Source organism: Taudactylus pleione, unplaced genomic scaffold, assembly GCF_031769625.1.
Source record: "Taudactylus pleione unplaced genomic scaffold, aTauple2 ptg000082l, whole genome shotgun sequence".
In the NCBI taxonomy this organism is placed as follows: domain Eukaryota; kingdom Metazoa; phylum Chordata; class Amphibia; order Anura; family Myobatrachidae; genus Taudactylus; species Taudactylus pleione.
In genome coordinates, this window is record NW_028284484.1 from 3,649,299 (window position 1) to 3,671,939 (window position 22,641).

Sequence of the window (22,641 nt, forward strand, 5' to 3'; positions counted from 1 at the left end):
TTCTATGAATTAATAGCAACTATTTTAAATTTATATTCAATAGAAACAAAGGGGAGAAATTATGTTTATTTTTTAGGTATATTTAAAAAAATATGTAGAATGGTACAATTAAGATTTATAATCTGTGATTCTTCTGAAATAAATCAAAATTATATGGTTAAATAAAATTTATTTAATAGATTATGTTGGTTTACAAACTTAAAATGTTTAACATAATGAAGGTTAGCATAACCAAGGATTAAAATAAAGTACATTAATTAAAAACAAAATGTACTGTAATAAATGACGTATGGAAAAAAAACACCTTTTTGTTACGTCCAATTAAAAATGTACATCTAGGACATTGTTATAAATGAGTCTTTAAAAATTAAAAACGTGAAAAAGATTTAACAAAAACAAAAAGTATTGTTTTATAATTTTTTGCAGTAATACATTAGGAATAGATTAAAATAATTTTTTGTTTCAACACATACCATATTTAAAAAATTGTATATGGCAGTGCAAAAAATAAAATAAAATTGTACTTTAAATGTGCTATATACAGCAACAATTTAAAAAGATCACGTTTCACATTGGTAAAGCAGTGCTGAAAAAGGATAACGTACTGGCTGTAAGACCAGGAATGGCCTGTAGTTATCTTTATGAGTGTAGGAGGAGAGTAGAGACCTCTGTGGTCGACAGAACCAACATTCCTGGGGAGCACGAAAAGCAATCGTGACCGATGTAGTATTGTAAACCCAATGTAAACCTATCAGTTTAAAAATTTATACAGTTAAGTGCTTTAGAATTTTCGGCAGTCCAGTCCCAAAATGAAAAAATATTTTTTTGTTTGTTCCCATCGAGGTATATCTTGCATGGACAACTTTATCATATACATTGTTTACATGAATGTAAATGATACGTAGTCACATCACTATATTATTATTGTCCAAACTTGTCCAAACATTCTGATGTAAACTGGGTCAGTGAAATAGAATCCATACAGAACCCTTTGTTTATTGCACAAGCTCCTTCTGGATTCCCTCTTTCTTCTATGCAATTGCCATTTACAAGATTTTGAAGTCTTTGGCGTTCTTGGGCCTGTTTTGCTCTGTTGGCTATGTACCTTACTCGGCTCTGACTTCTGGAGGATGCCCTCCGAAGAAGATTCATACCATCATCCTCATCCTGAACTGAATGAAAATCAGTGGGAGAAGTTATGTCATTTTCTTTCTCAAAACTTGTTAACTTTTTTAGTTGCTCTGTGAGTGAATCTGTAGACTTTGTGGAAGCATTAATACCACCTGGTCTCCTCTGTGCTCTCATTGATCTTGTAATAAAGCTTCTGCTTATGCTTCTGTATTTGCTTTCAAAATTGCATGAAATATCATCTGAAGTCAAGTCTCCAAGACTTTTGGACATTGACTGAGTGGTTGATGGTTTGTTATCGGAGGCGGACTTCCTAGTTATCTGTTTGAGACTGTCTACATATAGTCTGTTCCAAGTGTTCCTTCGTGGTAAAGGTGGCAATACTTCTTCAGGACCTCTGGACAGTGGTCTAGGACAAAGTTTATCTATTGCTTTGTTACCAGAAATTAAATTAGGGTTAGACTTGCTTTTTGTTACTCCTAAAGAAATCTCTCTTGCTAAAGTGGTTGCTGATCTTGGTCGTACGGTATTTTGTAAACAAATACTTTCAAAGTTATCATCAGGTATATTAAGATTGAGCAAACTTTTCTGTGCTAAATTGGGTAAAGACAAGTCAATGACTGTGTCATTGGATGATTTACTGGAAGACGAAGACATGCTGTCCCTATGACTGTTCATTTCTAGTTTGCTCCATATCTTATCATTAACGGTTGCATCAAAATACACCTCTGCCACGGGGGACTGACATGCAGAATTTAAATTTAAGGCTGAGCTATTTGAAATAACATGACTTTCACTCTTCGTTCTTCTCACAGGTACAGGTGGGCCAGCATGGGCCAGGGATGGCTGTTGGACAGGTCGGTCAGACCTCGGTCTTGTAACAGCAGAAACTAAAGGCTGCTTTGTTGCGTTGAGCTTTATTTGCCGTTCTGGAGGTTTAGCAACTTTATTTTCCTCTGAAATGCTGCTTCTTTGAAAACAAAATCGTTCCCCTTGACTCGCTCTTAATTGACAATGTTTGGTGCCATCTCTTGAAACGTCAGCTAGTAAAGACATTCCTGGCTTTATGTTGGTAGATTTCAAGCTAACTGTGGTTTCATTTTTTTCATTAGCATAAATAAATGCATTTGAATTTTTATCATTGCATGGTCTTTCACGTATATCTTCAGTACCGGTAGATGGACCATTGGCCACTATAGATATTTTGCCTATGGCAGGGTCAGTGTTTAGTGTGTTTCTACTGTGCATGTATTCAGTGGTCCTGGCTACACTGGGGCATTCAGCTTGAGATACCATTGGATCACATCCTTTACAGGCTTCATTTCTGACTGAGGCAACAGGCTGGAGAAATGTTGGACAAGGAAGAGCTGTATCCTTGGCAAAGGTGGATTCTTCTGTAATAGTTTCAAGACTGCACAAAGAAGAGACTGACCTATAAATTGGGATTTGCCTGGAATCTGAAAGAGAAAAAGAAAAAGTTAGGAATGATTAACCAACTATGAAACAAAAACAAGTTTTCTTTGTTTTAATTTGGAGTGTCCAAGAGATATAAATATCCAATTGCAGGCAGAATACTACTGAAAAGAATGGGGAGTACCATACATAGACCTTGGGGAGATACATCTATTCCACAGGAAACCAACTGGACAGGTCTGAATCAAAGGGAATAATAATAATAATAATAATAATAATACTAATACATCCGCACAAAAATGTTAGAAATGTGATTACAATTTTATTCATGGCTAAGCTGAATTACAGAAGAAACTCATCTTAAATTCAGAACTTGATACAAAGGTGCTGTAATATACTGTGTAAAGATCGAAGATGTATTGAAACCCATAGCAACCAGATATTAGCTTTTAGCAGTAGAGTGGTATACATATAAAAAGTAATATCTCATTGTTAGCTAAGGATTACAGCAGCACATATTTAATAGTGGAAGTAGAACAAGTTTATTAGTGGTATTTACAGTAAATAGGTTATTCTGAAATGTGTAAATGATAACAGAATGGATTTTAATAAATGCTTTCTGTTCATTGAGTCTTAACGTCAATAAATATTTAAAATCAATGAAAAGTAGACTAAATTATTAAATATTCATACAAATAAAATATACCTAAACGTTATACAATTCAAGTAAGAAGTTGACAAGCAAAAAAAAATATATATATATATTTCTTTCTACACAGTAAGAAACCACAAAAGTAGTCAATATTTTCTCAGAACTGCAACTAGGCAACTAAGCTTCATGCAGTCTAAGGGGTCAGTCAGAGGCGGCCGGGTATATTATAATTTTACACCAAAAACACACATTTGTATGCAACAGTATAGGGATAGCATTAACTATTTCTAGATGTGCATATTCATGTCATTCATTCTCTGACCATGGAGAAGGAATTGACAGTCCAATGCCATTGACATATACGATTTATTCAAGCAGTTGTATAAATAAAACTTAGGTGATAAAGCATGCCTACACATACACAGCATGGCAAAACAATGCTTGTTAATGCATAAGAATATTGACCTTGCGACATGGTAGCTTTGAGATGCCCTAAAGCATAGTCTACTGCATTCACTTTTTCACAAATGAGGTAGCCCCATTATATTTTACCTAGGGTTAAGGATTGTGAATGGTGAACACTGCAGCAAACATCAACATCCACAATGAGAAGTAAAGTAAACACTTGTCCATTTACTGTAAGCCCTGGCATCAGAGTGCCCATGTCTACAGTCCCTAAAAGCAACACAATTCTACCCACAGAGAGGCAATCCTCCATATTGGTGTAAGGAGCATTGCTCTCACCTGGATTCTTATGTGCAGTACTTTAGCAAAGGAGAACTAGGGAACTTGACAACATGACTTTACGGTAGAGACGAGCGGTTCGATTCTACTCCGTTCCGTTCGGATCTGAAAAACTGCATCTTTTTGGCTATCTGGCTCTCACGTTTTGTTTAAATCCAAACTTGCGCTAAATTGGCGAAAAGAACAGAGTATAACCGATCCGCACATTTCTACTTTATGGGGGGATTCAGAGGCTGCCACAAAAATTTAAGAAGTTGCTGAGAGTAAGGGCGACAATCTCTCATGAACACTTTATCTTCACCAACAATAGCTCCTGTCTCTACACCTCTATCTTATCTTCCAAGAAAGTGAATAAGGAAAAAAAAACACTTTTTGCAATTTCGTAATAGTAGACTTTTGAATTGCATTATGACTTTTCATATATCAGTTTCATATGTATTTTTAAGTAACTGCCTACTGGCAATTTTTTTGTCTTTACTTTATGAAGCTATTTTCATACATTTTTGCTAAATAATCACATGCATAGTTTACTAACACAACACTGCATGCAAAACAGACCACAATGTCTACATACATGCACTGTCCAGAGTAGACAGAGTGTTCAGTAACAGGGCTCAATGTAGAGAAACAACCACTGAACTCCATAGACAATACCTCTCATGTATCCACATATATTGGTTTCCTTCTAATGTAAAAACATAACACTTGCTTCTACAGAGACAAATAACAGCACCACCACCACACATGTAGGTTGAAAGCGGTACTGCAGCCAAAAAAAATATTTTAGCCATCATAAATATAGCAAAACTCATTTTGTGTGGTAGAAACCTTCTTTCACTAAAACAAGGGTGTACAGTACATTTTCTATTATAATATAGTGATAAATTACTTCCCTTGTAATAAATATGCAGTTCTCATGCTATCAGCCTATAAATAAGATGCAAGCTATTAGCAGCGTCTATTTTGGTATTATACAGCCAATTCCAAGAGTCACAGATACTTCTACATTTCAGAAATTTTTTTTTTAAATGGATATTTAAGAGGTATTGTTTAGAAAATAAATACATATCACATAAAATGCCTTTTCCTGCAAGGACCAGGGACCCAAACTAGTCAGTTACCTTAACTGGCTTGTCCTTTCAGTCTTTTACTAGAGAGACAGAGAGAGCACAAGTGAAGAGGCAGAACACAGGAGAGCAGTTAGTCAGGGAAAGAGTTGAGGAAACTTATTCTCAACATAAACGAGTAAACAGACGGATCTGAACAGATTTTGCTAAGTGATGTATTCCAATCAGAGTTTAATAGGGTTGCGAGTAAAAATGTACTCAATATAAAACTGGTGCTCAAGCAATTGTGCAAAAATTTTCTATAACTCAATTACAAGTTAGAATCTAATTATTCAGCTCTGTTTAGAAAAAGAAAACAAATGTTCAGGACAAGACTCCTGACAGTATATAATGTTAAAGAGGTTGCTGGGTCTAGTTAGTTTTTTTTGTGTGTAGTTTAATAATTGCAGCTTTTATTCCACACGTGCATCAACCCGGGATTTTAGTCGGTGTAAAAGGAACAACCTAGGTCCAGTGACCCGGGGATCCGATCCGGCTAGCTGGCAGGGCTGAGCACAGGTCGTTCCCATGTCACCCTGCAATGTAAACGGCGCGGCTCAGGTCACGATGACTGGGGTCGTGCCACATGCCACCTGATTGGCCGGCTTCAGTGGCGCTTGGAGATGACATCATCTTCAAGCGTCCACTGCTGGGCCGTCCAGAGCGGAGCAGCACACCCCACCCGCCCCTTCCTGCCTCAGGACCTCTGCGGAGTAAGGTAAGTAGGTTGCGGAGGGGAAGGGAGGGGAAGAAGGACTTCTCACCTGCACCGGAGAGCCGGGTCAGTGCTGACCCGGAGGGGTCAGCACCGCGTTGTAAAAGGGGGGCTGATCCGGGTTGGAAATGTGTTCCAAATCCCGTGTCAGACCCTGGAGTTTGGTGTAAAAGTGGTATTACACATGGAGCTATCTGTACCACAATTTCTGATTACAGCCCATGAGGCCCCACCCCTTTTTCGGGCACACGTCTTATGTCCCTATTTGAAAAATAAAGAAGGGGGGGCGCCAATGCTCTTTCTGGCCCAGGGCACAAAAAAGTCTAGTTACGGCGCTCTGACTGCAGGCATCTCGGCACCTGGACCTGGGAGAATTTTTGGGGGTACATGATTGTACCTCTCCACAGGACCAGACCCAGTAAGTTTTACATCTCTCTCCTCTCCACGCCTCTGAATACAGCAACGTGGTATGAATCTGTAGTGAGTGGGAGGAAAAGGGTAGAGAGTAGAGGCTCTGTATTGAGTTTAATTAATCCATGAACACTGCATTTCCTGACTATTGGAAGAAAAGATGCACTGTTCCATCTCTTCCACCCCTACTGACCCCAGTATGTGAAAGTACCTGTACCTGTGGTAGAGATATTATTTACAATAAAATAAATTGACTACAAAGAAGAAACAAGTGTTTCTTGGAGGCATAAGCCCTGACCCCACTGACATTGCTTACATGCATTTTATTAGTGATCGTAATGCTAACAGAATGCATATACACAGGGTAACATTGTTCTAGTGTGACCAGACCCACTACTGCTGTTCCCAGTGTTTACTAGCATTGCTCCACCAATGCATCTCCTGTGGATAAAAGGAAAACTATTCTTCATATTATATTTTTTAATCCATTTTAAGAATTCCATGAACTGAATATACAGGGCGGCGCAGTGCTGCAGGGCAAAGTAGGTATGGCTGATTGCAGGGCTGGTGCCTTAGCGGTGACGCCAACCAGGCTACATGGAACCACAATGGCCACGTTTCTTCCACAGTCCAAAGGTATACTGCAATGTTAATTTGGGCAAATTTTTTTAGCAGGTAGCAGATCCTGCTGTTTGGAGCTGCCAGTTTGAAATATATTGATTGATAAGTGCACCTTTTTCTTCTATTTGCAATGTTAATTAGCTTCTGTCTAAATTTGTGTTTCCGCAGTAGGGAAATTAGATTGAAAGCTGTGCTGGATCAGAGACTGATGTGCCCAAATAAAACCCTCTGCCGGCAGCGTGATGCAGCATATGTTCTGTATAAATGGAAGTATTATAATAAAATATTAATAATAAGTAGATGATTTCAAATTACGTAGCTATTAAACTTCAGCAACAACTTTCCACTACTACAGCCATGGCCAAAAGTTTACAGAATGACACAAGTATTGGTTTTCACAAAGTTTGCTGCTTCAGTGTTTTAAGACCTTTTTGTCAGATGTATTTCATAAGTGTCAAAGGCTTTTATTGACAATTGCATTAAGTTTATGCAAAGAGTCATGGCTCTTAACCTCACAATGGATCAAACTGGCCTCCGGAATGTGAAATCTGCTTCCCAATTTTTGTGACACCCGACACAAATTAGATACCTCGGAGTAATGTTGCATAGAGATCTTTCCCAGACTTTTTATTCTAATTTTCCCCCATTACTATTACAGACTTCGAGCAAATATTCTTACCTGGCGTAATAAGAAGATTTTGTGGACGGGGAGGATAGCAGTTATCAAAATGAACGTACTCCCTAGGGTGCTATATCTCCTGCAAACCCTCCCTATTGTGATCTCCCACTCTTGGTTCACTGCACTCCATCGTATAGTCAGAGACTTTATTTGGGCAGGTCATAGGCCTCGTTTTAAGCACGAAATATTGTATAGAAATAATCTCAGGGGTGGCCACCAATTGCCCTCATATTACCATGCAGTTTTACCTACATGAATTTTGGAATGGGGCAAGTCCTTGGATAGGAAACAGTGGATTGATATTGAGCCTGCTTCTCTACCTACTCCTAGTCTGGAGCTACCCTGGCTCTCAGTTTTTCCAACCCTATCTCACCCCCTTTTAGGCCCTACTGTTTCTTGTTGGCGTCACTTACGTTCGCAACCACTTCTATCTCCCACCCCCTCCCTTCTCCCCCCTTTATTTGGAAATCCTAGTTTCCCTCCGGGTGTACCTAGTAACACATTCCAGGTTTGGCGGGCGTCTGGGATTTCTAAGGTAAGCCAACTAGTGGATGCATCAAGCGTGTTGAGCTTCCCTTTTGATTCAAGCTAATTGGGACTTACCAAATAAAGAGATTTGGAGATATCTTCAGATCAAGCACTTTTTACAGAGCCTAGGCCGCCTCACGGGTTATCATAGGGGAACTACTCCTTTCGAAAACATGTGTACCTCCCGAATCATACCCCTCCCACCCTTTGTCTTCTATCTATAATATCTTGGTGGACCATACCTTTTCCACCCGACCCTAAATTACTCGTGATTGGGAGATGGATCTGCAACGTCTAGAGGGAGACAACGACTGGCCAGAGATTTTTAGAAATACATTTTCTAGCTCCTCAAATATGCTGGTGATGGAAACACATTATAAAGTATTCTCCCACTGGTACCGTTGCACTAGCCTACTCGCTAAAATGTACCCAGGAGTCCCGAACACGTGCTGGAGATGCAACAAGGGGTTGGGAACACCTTTGCATATTTTAGGAATTGTTCCCTGCTCTGGCCATTCTGGAGTAGAGTGGTAGAAACAGCCACTCTAATTCTCCAAGAAGATTTGCCCTCATGCCCAAGTTTTTGGTTACTAAATTTCCTTTGGAGACCTCAGGCACAGTATAAAAAGACACTACTTAGACATATCTTAAGTGCCTCAAAGGCGGTTATCCCAGTGCACTGGAGATCGGTTTCTATACCCACTATGACTGAATGGTGTGCTCATTTAGATCACTGTATGTCTATGGATGACCTTATACTGTCCTTATCAAACTCTTGCCAAGATTTTACAACTATATGATACCCATGGATGACTTATAAGTAATCAGACCATAAGTCACTGTGTAGAAATGAGGGTAGGGCCCGTGGAGATACCAGAACGGTTGCCAGCTAAGCCGCTTCCCTATATCAGCTTGAGAAACAGTTTTAGACCTTTCTATTATATTTATATTTATATTCTACTATTATATGGTAGAATTCTTCTTTCTTCCTATTATTCATTTCCCTAGTATGGTAGCTTTTTTCTTTTTTTCTCTTTTCCCCCCTTTTTTTTTTCTCTTTTCCCTGTACTTTTTTTTTATTCTTTTATTTTATATTCTAGTTTTGTGTATTCTCAATAATACCAATTGACTGTGATGATTTGGTTTTTGGTTTCTGTTTTACTAAAGTGATACACTGTACTGACTGTATATTGTTTAGGTATTTAATAAAAATAATTAGCAAAAAAAAATAAACATTTTATGCAAAGAGTCAATATTTGCAGTGTTGACCCTTCTTTTTCAAGACCTCTGCAATTCACCCTGACATGCTGTCAATCAACTTCTGGGCCACATACTGGCTGATTTGCCATAATGCAAAAGTGATAACTAAGTGGCTTGGGGAGCAAAACATCAAAATTTTGAGTCCATGGCCAGGAAACTCCCCAGATCCCATTTGAGAACTTGTGGTCAATCCTCAAGAGGCAGGTGGACAAACAAAAACCCACAAATTCTGACAAACTCCAAGGATTGATTAGGCAAGAATGGGCGGCCATCAGTCAGTATGTTGCCCAGAAATTGATTGACAGCATGTCAGGGCGAATTGCAGAGGTCTTGAAAAAGAAGGGTCAACACTGCAAATATTGACTCTTTGCATAAACTTAATGTAATTGTCAATAAAAGCTTTTGACACTTATGAAATACTTGTAATTTTACTTCAGTATACCATAGTAACATCTGACAAAAAGGTCTAAAACACTGAAGCAACACACTTTGTGAAAACCTTTTCTTATGTCATTCTCAAAACTTTTGGCCATGGCTGTACATCTAGATTGTATTCATTAATATTCCCAGAAACACTTTATATCAATTGTGAGTCATTTCCTGAGCTTGTACTTTACCTGATGCAAGTATTTCATTAATGACTTGTTTGGCTAGATGTGTGTAATGTGTATAAATGAGACAATTACAGATGTGAAAGTATGGAGAGGGAGAATAGATGGCTACTTCAGGCTGCAGGTCTTCTCCCACCTACAGTACGAGTTGTGGTATTTGTCTATCCGTGAGGGTGCGATTAAAGTATGGCGGCCTATTCTATGGGGTGTAAACCTATGTCCATGATGTGAAGGAATAGGAAAACTATTCAGCTAAAGGGAAATGTACTTTATAATGGTAAGTATTGTGGTATAATAGGGATACTTGATCAAAAATATGTTTCCAAATCTTATTTTCTTTTCTCACAGTAACAAATAACTGATTTCTCCAGTAAATTTGGTATTTGTGCCAATTGAAAAAATAAATAAACCACATTTCAAATTGAATTCAGATAAAGTTATTTTCTGGACTGAATTTTATGTGTTTCTGCACAATAATGTACTAAGAGAATGCAGTTCTAGATCCTAAAGTAGTAGTCCAGTGAGTATGCCCTCCCATGACAGCTTTTCCATTACCTCACAGATGCCTCGGGAACAACTTAATTTGCATCCAATTTTCTGCTCCCTACATGGACTAAAGGGTTACCCCATTGGGTATGAACTCACTTGATCACGGTTGTAGGCTTCTGTTGCCTCTTCTCTCCTAACCTCTGTGAGCAGCCCACTCCCACCACCCTACTTGTAGTAGTATATCATGAAGTTTCAGTCTAAAATTAAGGTTGTAAAATAAACTGGGTAGTGAAGGCTGATACTCTTCCCCTGTATATAGAGGCTCCCACACACCTTTTTCCCATAAAGAGCAGTTATACCAGTGTGTGGGGCTGGTGTTTTCCTTCAATTATTAAAAAACAAACAAAGGGGCGCTAACATAGATCCAATATCATATAGTCATTTAAATATGTAACCCAAATTGCTGCTCCCAAAAAAATGAGGAGTTGACCCTGATGAACCTAATACCATCAAAATTATACACAAAGGGAGCATAAAATGGTAAACAACAATCTATTAGACTATGCCTAAAACTGCATTTTAAGGGCATGGGGTTACCCTCATATTGGAAAGTATACTGGATCCAGGGAACATGCTGGAATTAACGATTTTATATGGTCTCATACGGTGTGTTAAAGTGTTTAATTGATAAAAATACAATTTTGCAAATAAAAAATTATATAAATAAAAAACATCTTGTACAGATCTGTATTTTTTTATTCTTTATGATGGCAAATTTAACACTTACTATGAAAATGTTTTGCACGTTTCATTACACTCACTTTCCCAAAATAGATTATTCTATCTCATATTTACTGACTTTATTTAGTGATTTTATTTTAGTGACATATTTAGAGATTTTATTCTTTGCCTTGACAATTAGTCACTAACGGTGCTTTAGGGAAGAAAGCGTATTTAGGGATTTGCTGGGGACTCTGGTTCAAAACTCAATGTCCAGTTCTTGTGCCCCGAAACCGCTCACTTCACCTCCATGTCCCAGATTGACCGTTCAATATGGACTATGGGCCTGATTCACTACGGATCGCAATTCCGCTGATACGCATGCAACGCAGTTGCTAATATCAGCGGTGAATGTAAATGTTTGCATTCACTTTCCGAACGCAGCCAGACATAAGGACGCCCACTTCCCCTTGCTCACATCCGTATACTAGGACAACACAGCGAAACAATCGGTAACATCGGACCCATATGCAAACTTGCACAAGCCCTGACCTTACTCAGGAATTGCTAACAGCCAAGCTATGGCTGCTTATAGCCACGCAGTGGATAATTTATGCACGCCTGCGTTCGCCTGACCACACCCCCATCACCACCCACAAACGGCATTTCCTGTCAATCACTCTGCTCTGGGTCTGTGTAGCCTCTGCAAATGCAATTCACATCGCAATTGCTAGTTCGCGCGCTGCGATGCATACGCATGTGTAGAACGCAACAATCGACCGATAAAAAATCTGCATGCTACACTTAGTAGCACGGTCAGCAAAATAATAGTAAATAGTAAAAAGTAAAATGCTCTGGTTGGAAAAGTAACATCACATAACAATCGAGGTATTACACAACACAAAGACAGACAATTTATATTAAAACACAAAACAATGTAGAGATCACAGTATGGCACTAGTGTCTACAGACTACAACCAACCACAACACTAAATGAACACACTACAGAATTCCACGGTGTGGCTGATGCTCTACAACGGAGATGGTGGGAGGTGATATATATCTTACCAGTGAAGAATATAGGGGATTTACTTCGAATTTCCTCCAATTTTTGAATGAATAAAGCATTCATCTCCCCTTGTAGGGTGCCAATTTGCCTTCGAGAATTTTCGTGCCAGCCCATAGACAATTCTGGACTTCCAATGCTGTCTAGGCTGCTGGAGTTAGAGGATATTGAACCACTGCCGACATGGACCAAATTCACAGTACTTCCATACCTGCCACCTGTTTGGCATTGCCATCTTGGTCTAGGATGACTTTTCACCCCAGCACATTTGGATTCTCCATTTTTCTTTCCCGGTATTACAATGGACTGAGAGTTTCTGGGTGGGTCATCAGCATTCCCATTGTCATTGAGAGCTATTAAGTCTGTCTGTTGCCGCCTTGGCTGATCTGTGATACCGTAATATTTCAATTCTAACCTTTCTTCTTGTACATCACTATACTGCTCGTGAGTGGGAACATCATGTATAACAGGTTTGCTGCTGGTGTGGTCACTCCACTTACAGTCTAAATCTGGACTCTCTTTAGAGCCAATCATACATTTCATACAGTTGGTTGCCATTCCGATCCTACCTGAGCCATTCATTGCACAACGGGCAAACACACCTGGTTTATGAACAGGACTTTCCAGATGAGGAACTCTATCAGATCTTCGCAATGATTCACTGAATGTCCCCCTAGATATACGAACATGGCTTTTGCTTTTACCAGAGCTTAACCTCTTACCTTTCAAACTCTTTCTGTGTAATTCTGTGGGAGTACCATCATGGGACGAAAGAATTGGAGAAGCGCTTTCGCACTCTTTATCAAAGCGGGGTACAGAGGAATCGTCCGTCTCCCTATCTTCACTCGCTCCCTCCGAGCTGTTATCTTTGGAATCAATTGCAATTTCTGGAAAGCCCTTTTTGTGTTTTTGCTGGCCTTTAGTCGGAGCACTGGCAGTCCTTCTCAATATGTGACTACTAATGGAATGTTTCCGATGAAACGGTCCAGCAGCATGACTGTCCAGAGACGCTTGTTTTGGATTTCTCAGAAACAGTCCTTTTAAGCCCACGGCCTGTTTGACCTGAATAGAAGGCAACCAGAAAGCAAAAATTAAATTAACAGTTGCATCAGGCAGTAGCAAATGAGCATGTGCAATGTTATGTTTCCTCCACATCTAAGTGTAAGTTCTGGGTCCAAAACACATGGCAAAACATAAAAGGAAACTATACATACATACATATATATATATATATATATATATATATAATATATATATATATATTTCAAATGCCACTCAATTTTAAATCCTTTAAAAAACATTATACCGAAAGTACAGCCCGTTTTCTTATTTCAAGATATTCAGTAGAGGCTGTGTGAAGTGCCGCAATATGCAGCCATGGTGACAAGATTTGCCACAAATCACGTTGTCAATCCCCCGGAACGCCCACTTCGCTGGTTTAGGGAGGTTGGTCTACTACCCCAGGAGTGGGGAGGAACTCCCCAAAATACAGACAAACGGATCAAGTGTGAACCATAAGCATTCTGATGGAAGACCCAGTCATTTATAGTTATGCCCTGACCTCAGAGGGCATAACTACGAGCAACTATCACCCTCTTCTTAAAAACATACATATTGCATGAAAAATGGCATTTACATTGGGTGTTCCTACCATTTCTTTGGTGCGCCTATGCAAATGGACTTAAGTTATTATATTCTATAGAAAGTTGGTATGATTACATTGTAATGATATACAGAACTTTGTGCCTTTTCCTTAGTGCTGATAATATGTACAGCATGTTACTCGAGCAGAGCAAAGTAATCTGGCACAAACTATATCCCGCAATCTTTGGATAACAGACCAACAACTTAATCTTTAATATACATTACTAGATGTTGTGTGAAATAACCTTTACCGTGAGTTTCGTCATATTATGATCTGCAGCCTGTGTTACTTTACAGGTTACATAAAAAAAAATAATAAAAATAATAATAATGGCACCTACTTCAATGAAAACCAAAGACCAAAAAGAGTGAGACAATACAATTTGTAACACAAAGAAGAAAAAAAGCGAAAAACTCTGTTAAAAACTAAAAATAGTGTTTCCTTACAGTAAAATAACAAACCATGTAATCAAGGCTGCGCTGGACTCCATATCCCCCTACTAAACAAATTTGTTTGGCATTGGTTTATTTGAACAGAAAATGCACAGTTAACAAGAACATGTCAAGAACACAACAATGCAAATTAATACAGATACAGTGCAAATTGTGTCAGGCACACATATGGGCTTCTGAATTCTGAAGACAGAACACTGGTATATGGCTTTGGCAGAAGCAAGAGATCGTCAGACCACAAGTTGTACTGTAGGCGGGTTTAGAAGTATAAGTCATGAAACAATCATTACATTCTCCTGGGTGAGCTGAAATGATAAAGAATGTATTTTTGGCATTCTCGCAACATACCGCTGTATATTTGCCAACCTCTTAGTCACAATCTATAGAAAACATTCAGGACCCCTGACATCTGTTTCAGCTTTCAAAAATATACTTGTTTTTAATGCCTCATGTATTATTAATGGCAGCATTTTCACTACTATTGATTCCATCCATATGAAAATGAAGAAATAGGGTGTATATGCATGAATCACTTAGACAATGTGCAAATATGACCAGATGCAACTAATTCAAAGGAAACGTAATGCTGTAACCCACAGTACGGTGTAGAAAATGAATTATAATTGGGTGTAGCACATTCTCTTAGGCACTAGTTTTCATAAGCACCCTCCACTGTGAGGTTTGACAACTCACACAATTACAACACCACTACATAAACCAGTGTTAGGCAACTAGCGGACCACCGAGCCCTCACCTTCCAGCTTTATAGTCAGATCTGTATGTAGGTTGTAACACTTGTTTAAAATGTCTTCTGATATGTTATTACTGGTAGGGATGCCTTTCTTCTTTGATTACATGTATTTTAACGGAATGTAGTCACAATCCCGGCACATGGGATATTGGGGCTTAAAATATCGGCACTGGAATCTCGGCACCTGTCAGAATCCCAGCGTCGGCATCCCGAAGGTAAGCAGTGGGGGGACAGGGAAGGTTAGGGTTAGGCACTAGGGGAGGATTAGGGTTAGGCACTTGGGAAGGAGGTTTAGTGTTAGGCACTAGGCAGGAAGGATTAGGGTTAGGCACTGGGGGGGCTTAGGAGTAGGGGAAGGGTTAGGATACCTACCGATAGATGTTGGTATCCTAACCTCGCCGGGATGCCGGTGCAAGGATCCTGAACATCAACATCTCGTACCTAACCCATTTTAACTTATAACTGAGATTAAGGGCAGCCCTTTTGGAGGTTAGATGGCCGCTCTTTGGCCCCTGAAATGTATCAGGTTGCCTAACACTGTCATAAATGATCAGTCAGAGGTATAAACACAACTTGATCACAAAAATGAAAGTATGTGTTTATGATTAATGTACATATAGATGTATCATATTTTTGTGCTATATGGAGCTAAAAGCATGACGTGACTTAGACTCCGCAACATGAATAGTTTCAGATTTCTCTACTGAAGCATCTTTTTCACACACCAGTGTCTTTTCTGCACCGAAACCACATACACACAACATTGTACTGTACTGGGGGCTTAGAACTTGTACTTTTCTTGCAATCACCGGTGTAGGGATGGAAGTTCTACAGTGTCTAGATCTAGACAGACAGTTAATAGGTCAACACCAAATGGACAACATGGTCAAAATGTTGAGACACAAATGGTCGACATCTTTTTAAATAATTTTTAGGGTAAGGATGAGGACTAGGTTTAAGTTTAGGTACTTGGCGGAGGGTTTGAGTTAGGCTGTGGAAGGGGACAATTAGGCTTAGGCACTAAGGTTGTGGGTCAGGGAGAGGATTAAAGTTAAAATAACAAAAAAAAGTGTTGACCTTTTCTGTGTCAACATGTTGACCTTTTGACCCTGTCGACCATTTGGTGTCCACCTATTGACTGTCTATCTAAATACTGTAGATCTTTCAATCCACACCCCAATCACCGCAGTGTAAATTTGCGCAGCTCAGTCATGTTGGCCCCCCGGTCTCTTGCTTTTATCTCAGATTAGCGTCCTTGTCACACTACCATAGTACACAAAGTCGCTACTAGTGTACAGGGTGCACATACTTTGTGCTTTTATCGCATCAGCCAGTGTGAAAAATACGCATATTCAGTCAAAATGCTGAGTGACGGGACACATGGCATGGATTAGTAGCTTTCATCTTGGCACTAAGTGGAATAAGAACACATCTGCAGTCCAAAGTAGCTTATGATACAGTTGCTTTACTGGACTGACATATATATATATATATATTTTTATAAATACTTAGTGCTGACAGCACTTCTATTTTCTCTCTCCTATATATGTTTTTGTGGAGTCTTTTGAGATCCCTCAGAAAAGAAGAAATAGAAAAAATTCTTAATTAACCACAGTTTAAAAAAAAAAAAAAGTCATATGGGCTTCTGAGCAATGTGCAAAATCCCAGTGACACTGGCCTGCAGCAGTAAGTGAAAACTTAATGCTTGCCAGGTCAGTTAGTTGTGAAGGAGTTGTGAGCACGTAGAAATAAAAATAGCAATAAATAAAAAGGAAAAAAAAATAATAGTGATATGGTTTATGAATATGATGGAAGCAATATAAAAATGTATGCTAAATACAGGTCAAATCCTGGTGTAGGTACTCCCCCTTGGCAATATGGGGTTATGCACCAGCAGCTGTCTGTATTGTACAGTTCGGACTCAAAATCCAGTCATATAAATGGTACTGTAGCTATTGCAGAGAGAATTGCTCTCTCTGTACATTCCTGGAAATCATTTTGCCACAAAAGAGCTTTGGACATGGATTTTGAAATTGTATTTTTACAGGAAATCCTAATGGGTTACATTTGTTAAATGAACTGCTCAATACATCAATAGTAACGAGCTGCAATTGTCAATTAATTATTCTTCTGGGACCAGGTCCCACCAAAGCCCTAAACAGCTTTGTTTGAGTGTCTACAATGGGAAATGTGTGAAGGGGGAATCTGCTGTTCATTTTCAAGCCACATTATTTCACATCAGAGAAAAAGATAATGTAATATAAAATAATAAGCACCAAATTATTGTGAAGAGCAGAAGTTGGCAAGTATACAGATTAACTTGAACGCAAACATTCTTTAGTAAAGAAAAAATAATCAAATGCATTCACAAAGAGTATCGTGAATAAAATATTTCAACTATGAAATGAAATTGTGTGTTATCAGGTATGAGAATGAAATGCTGCCGATTGCAATGCATTTCTTATGTGCATTTACAATAAAATGAAATAAATGCACAAAAATAAAGTATTACATTGAATTTAAGCAAGATGTTATTTGCAATCCTAGATCAAATGCAATATTATTTTGTTAATTAAAGAAAGAAAAAAAGACACATTTAGAAGGCGATCCAGAATGTCTCATCTTTACCATTCAGACAATTTTGTTTTAAATTAAAGACGTGCCTTCATTTTCACTATAATCAAGGATGAATAAACATGGTTAAATGTCTGGGGGTTTCCACCTTTCCACTATAAAATTCTGAGGTAAATTACGCCATAAATCAACTGAGGTTTTATTTGCTGACATTAAGGGCTCTGGGAGAAAAACATGACCAAACACCAAAACAAGAACATTGGACAAAAGAAAAATGTTGCTTATAATGTCAGAGACTGTCACCCTGATGAAAAGACTGATCATAACTAACTTGTTAGTAAAAGAAGGCCTCAGGTGATTTTTTTGAGGCTTCCTTAAAGCTGTGTGCAAATATAATAAATGTGCTGTAACCCATAGCAACCAGTTGGATAGCAACTTTGGCTCATCTAGTGCAGTGTAGTTTAATAAAAACAATGTATGGCTGGTAGCTATGGGTTGCAGCTAAGGCAGGGGTGAGCATTTTGAATGCCCTTCGTGCCACTCCCACAGCAGCAGCTTAGCGGTCCCACCTTTCTTTTGTGATACACACTCCCAAGTCCATTGTTAACATGGAGGATTAGCACAAGGCCTCTGCATAGGCAGGAAGCTGCCAGCTGCTGCCCCTCCAATGTCAGTGGCTGGTGTGATGATGTGACAAGCAAGACAATGAATAAGTCAAAGTGCCTACACACTAGGCGATATTTTACACGATTTCGACACATTGGAACGACAAATCGCGTATATGTCCAAATCGTGAAGTGTCCACTCACGATGCCGATGCGCGTACCCGCTGGTCGTACATTGCATCTTCAGATCTTGCCTGCTGCAGGCAAGATCTGCCAATCCAGGACACGATGCACTGGAAAAAGTTAAGGATGCACAATAGATCGTTTGTCACATTGTACACTTTTTAACACCAAATCGTGTCCAGGACTGCCGGGGAGCTGCCGGGGAGAGTTCAAGGGAAATTGGACACGAGATCGGATCGTGACCACATCGCATAGTGTGTAGGCACCTTAACATTATTTCACTCATTTAGTGTTTTAGGTGCCACCAACATTCTAATGTCTAAGTCCACCTACTGGTAGCGTCGGCCTTGGTTACTGCAAATTAGTGCTATTTCTACCACGTTATCAAAAAGCACAATCCATTTTGTTTTTCTTTTCACCTCCTCTCCCACTAACTCAGCTATTTCCTCCTGGTACTTCACCCATCATATACTCATTAAACAGGATGTAGTTGGCATCCCGGTGGACGGATGTAGTTGGCATCCCAGCGCTCAGACTGCCAGTGCCAGAATCCCAACACCAGTCAGAATCCCAGTGGTAAGTATTGGGGTTAGGGAGAGGGTTGGGCAGCAGGAGGGAGGGTTAGGCTGCGGGGTGGGGGTAGGTTTAGGCTGCGTGGTGGGGTTTTGGTTTAGGCTGCGGGGAAGGAGGGTTAGGGTGCTTACCAGAAAAATAGAAAAAGAATGGGGTGGCGCTGCACAAACAGGCAATGTACACAATACACAATAAAGATCAATGCATATATTTATTGAAAATAGCAATGGACAGACTCCTAAAGATATAGGAATGATCAAAATGTATATAAACATACAAAATCTGAACACTTACAACCAATTAAAATATGTGCATGCATAAGAAAAACATTACTCAGCTAAAAAAATATATATAGGAGTTCAAGTCCACAGATCAGGTAGATACAGTAGATACAAAAGAGTCAAAACTGTGTGATTGAATCTACTAGAGACACTGTAGTAATGTGAAATAATGTATAATGTATATATTCATAGAACTGTGTGGTCTCATACATAAAAGTCCTTGGGTGAGAATCTAAAAACCTTCGAGTGAATGTCACACAGTATTGGGCATTTGTGGATCACCACGCAGAATTTGTGGGGTAAACCCACGTGGGGTCTAGCATGGACTAACCCCCTTTATCCTTGCACCGACTAATTAATATTCCATCTGGCTATTGCTTGGTGCCCAATACTGTGTGTCGCTCACTCAAAGGATTTTACACTCTCACCCAAGAACTTTTATCTATGAGACCACGCAGTTCTATGAAGAGATACACTGTAGTAATGTGAAATAATGTAAAATTTATCTAGTAGATCCAATCACACAGTTTTAAGAGACTCACTCTTTTGTATCCATCTACATCAGGAGTGGGTAACCTTTTTTCTGCTGAGGGCCATTTTGATATATATAACATTATTTGCAGGCCTGGCGCAGGCCACGTCCCTCCATGTGATGTCACACGGGGGTGGGGCCACAATCACCGGTGATTACAGCAATGCCCGCAGCATCCGGAGGATTCTCTGGGGAGCTGTAAGGGCAGCGGTGTGACCGTTCGAAGTGTCCTAAGGACGCTCCTGGTGGCACTGCTGCATAGATTTTGGCTACAGGGTGCTATTCTAGGCACCCTGCAACCATATGAGGCTAGCAGAAAAAAGCTCCAAGGGCCAGACCAAATGATTCTGCGGGCCTTATGCGGCCCCTGGGCCTGAGGGTCCCCATCCCTGATCTACATGATCTGTGGACTTGAACTCATATATATATATATATTATATATATATATATTTATTTATTTTTAGCTGAATCATGCATGCTAATATTTAAATTGCTTGTAGGTGTTCAGATTTTGTATGGTCATATACATTTTGATCATTGCTATATCTTTAGGAATCTATCCATTGGTATTTTCAATAAATATATGCTTTGATTTTTATTGTGTATTGTGTACATTGCCTGTTTGTGCAGCGTCACCCCTTTCTTTTACTTTTTTTATTGTATACTTTTGAGAGAGTTTAGGCATTTCTCCCAGGTGGTGTGCGGCAACACACATTACAGGCATTTGTACTTTTAAGTGTGGTAGGCGCTTGGTTTATCACTTATTCCTATTTAGGGTGCTTACCGACTGTTGTCGGTATTTTAATCCACTCGGGATGCCGGGGTCGGGATTCTCAGCAACGGCATCACATACCCAACTAATTTTTAATAGTCAACAGTTATTTATTGGCAAGGCCAGCACCTATAGTTGTTCACTGTCAGAGTTACAGACAGGAAAAAATAATTGTTGACTATTAAAAACAAGAGTGATCAATAAAATGACATCTTGCTGAGAATACTAATCTACAAATAAATAAGTAACACATTAAGGGGTAAATTTACTAAGATTCGTGTTGGTCCCGATTTGTCCTGTTTTTCAATTCGGATATGATGGATCAAAAATAGCAGTTTTTTTCTCTTAAAAAATCAGGAATTTACCAAGCTCCCGGTTTTGACAGGATCGTTTTGTTTGATGGTGTATTTGATCGATCCTGTCTGTGTTGAAACCCTGAGTTCCCTGCCCGACTTTCTCTCCCGAACAAGAAGCCTGCACATATCAGTGAAATATGCCATTTTAAGGGTTAATTTCTATGAAAAAATGTACGTGAGGTCCCACCCCAAAAGCCTAACCAGCTCCGAACTGATCAGCTAGTCCTGGTTCCGAAAATGACGGGGAACAAAACAAGTAGAGTTCCACTGTAATTTAAGAACCAGCCCTTGGCTGCGGGTCCAGTGCTGGTTTTAAATATAGGGGAAAAAACCCAAACCGACCGGGGTGTAATGCCACAGCCAGGAGACCCTATTACCGGGTCTCCATGGCCAAAGCTTTCTCACCCCAAGACAGTCAGGCCAAGCCGGGATCTCAGGGGAGGTGGGGACCCCCCCAAAAAGGGGGGGTCCGAAACCCCAGGCTTGTTCTGAAGCCCGGGTCTATTCCCAGCACCCCTGGAGCGATGGGTACGAAGGTAATAAAGTGTAAAATAGAGTTAAACTATTGTATTTTACAGTGGAATTACAGGTGCCAGCATGCCTGCCCTTTGGCACTTGTGGAACTACAAGTGCCAACAGGTGGCTGGCACCCGTACCTCCGCTGTAAAATAAATAGTTAAATAAAGACACAACACACAATGTAGATAGTATAAAGTTATTACACACCAACCTCAATCACACATACTTTCCTGCTGCCAGATGTTCGCGTCCACTTGTCCCATGTAGAATCAGTTCGGATGTACCTGCAAAAAAGATCCACTCATTGGCTGGTTCCACGTGGGTCCCAGCCAATTAGCGGCCTCTTTACATTTAAAGTGGCCGCTGATTGGCCAGTGGCCCGTGAGAAATAACAGATGATTTCGGACATCTGTCATGTTGCGAGGTGTAAGTATATGTAACAACATATACTTACACATGTTCGGCATGGTTCGCATAGGTCGTTTTTTTTGTTTTGCCAAGATCGTGGATGCTACGGAGAGCGGTACCAGGATGGAGGTGAGCATAGGATCTTTTTTTCAGGTACATCCAAATGGATTCTACATGGGAGAAGTGGACGTGAACATCTGGCAGCAGGTAAGTATGTGTGAGTGAGGTAGCTGTGTAATAAATGTATACTATCTATGGTGTGTATGTTGTGTCTTTAATTGACTATTTAGTTTACAGATGGGGTACGGGTGCCGGTCGCCTGATGGCACTTGTAGTTCCACAAGTGCCAAGGGCAGGCATGCTGGCACCTGTAATTCCACTGTAAAATACAATAGTTTAACTCTATTTAACACTTTATTACCCTCGTACCCACTGCTCCAGGAGTGCGGGAAAGGGTTTCGGGAGAGGGGGGACCCCTTTTTTGGGGGGGTCCCCACCTCCCCTAAGATCCCCTGCTTGGCCTCACCAGCTTGGGGTGGGAATGCTTTAGCTATGGAGACCAAATAGGGTCTCCTGGCTGTGGCATTACACCCCGGTCGGTTAGGGTTCGGTGCTGGTTTTAAATATAGGGGGACTCCTACGTATTATGTTTCCCCTATATTTAAAATCAACACTGGCCCTGCAGCCAGGTGCTGGTTCTTAAATTACGGTGAAACCATACATGTTTTGTTCCCCATAATTTTATGAACCAGAACTGGCTGACCAGTCCGGGGCTGGTTAGGCTTTTGGGGGTGGGGACCCCACGTAAATTTTTTCAAAAAAAATGAAACCTAAAAACACACTATTC

At 39.9% G+C, this 22,641-nt stretch overlaps 1 protein-coding gene across 4 annotated transcripts in view; it reads right to left on the minus strand.

Annotated features, from left to right (window-relative positions):
* Positions 1 to 424: 424 nt before the first annotated feature.
* The window catches only part of LOC148532178 (1-phosphatidylinositol 4,5-bisphosphate phosphodiesterase eta-2-like), a 190,826-nt gene continuing 168,609 nt past the window's right edge, over positions 425 to 22,641 (minus strand). For 3 of the 4 annotated variants that reach the window (XM_088468197.1, XM_088468194.1, XM_088468195.1), the window contains 2 exons: positions 12,866 to 13,205; positions 425 to 2,585 (listed from right to left, as the gene is read on the minus strand). In XM_088468197.1, coding sequence (XP_088324323.1) covers positions 922 to 2,585; positions 12,866 to 13,205 — 2,004 coding nt within the window. In that variant the 3' untranslated portion in view covers positions 425 to 921. Of the gene's footprint in view, positions 2,586 to 12,145; positions 13,206 to 22,641 lie in introns of all 4 variants that reach the window. The other variant, XM_088468196.1, reaches the window with a different exon arrangement.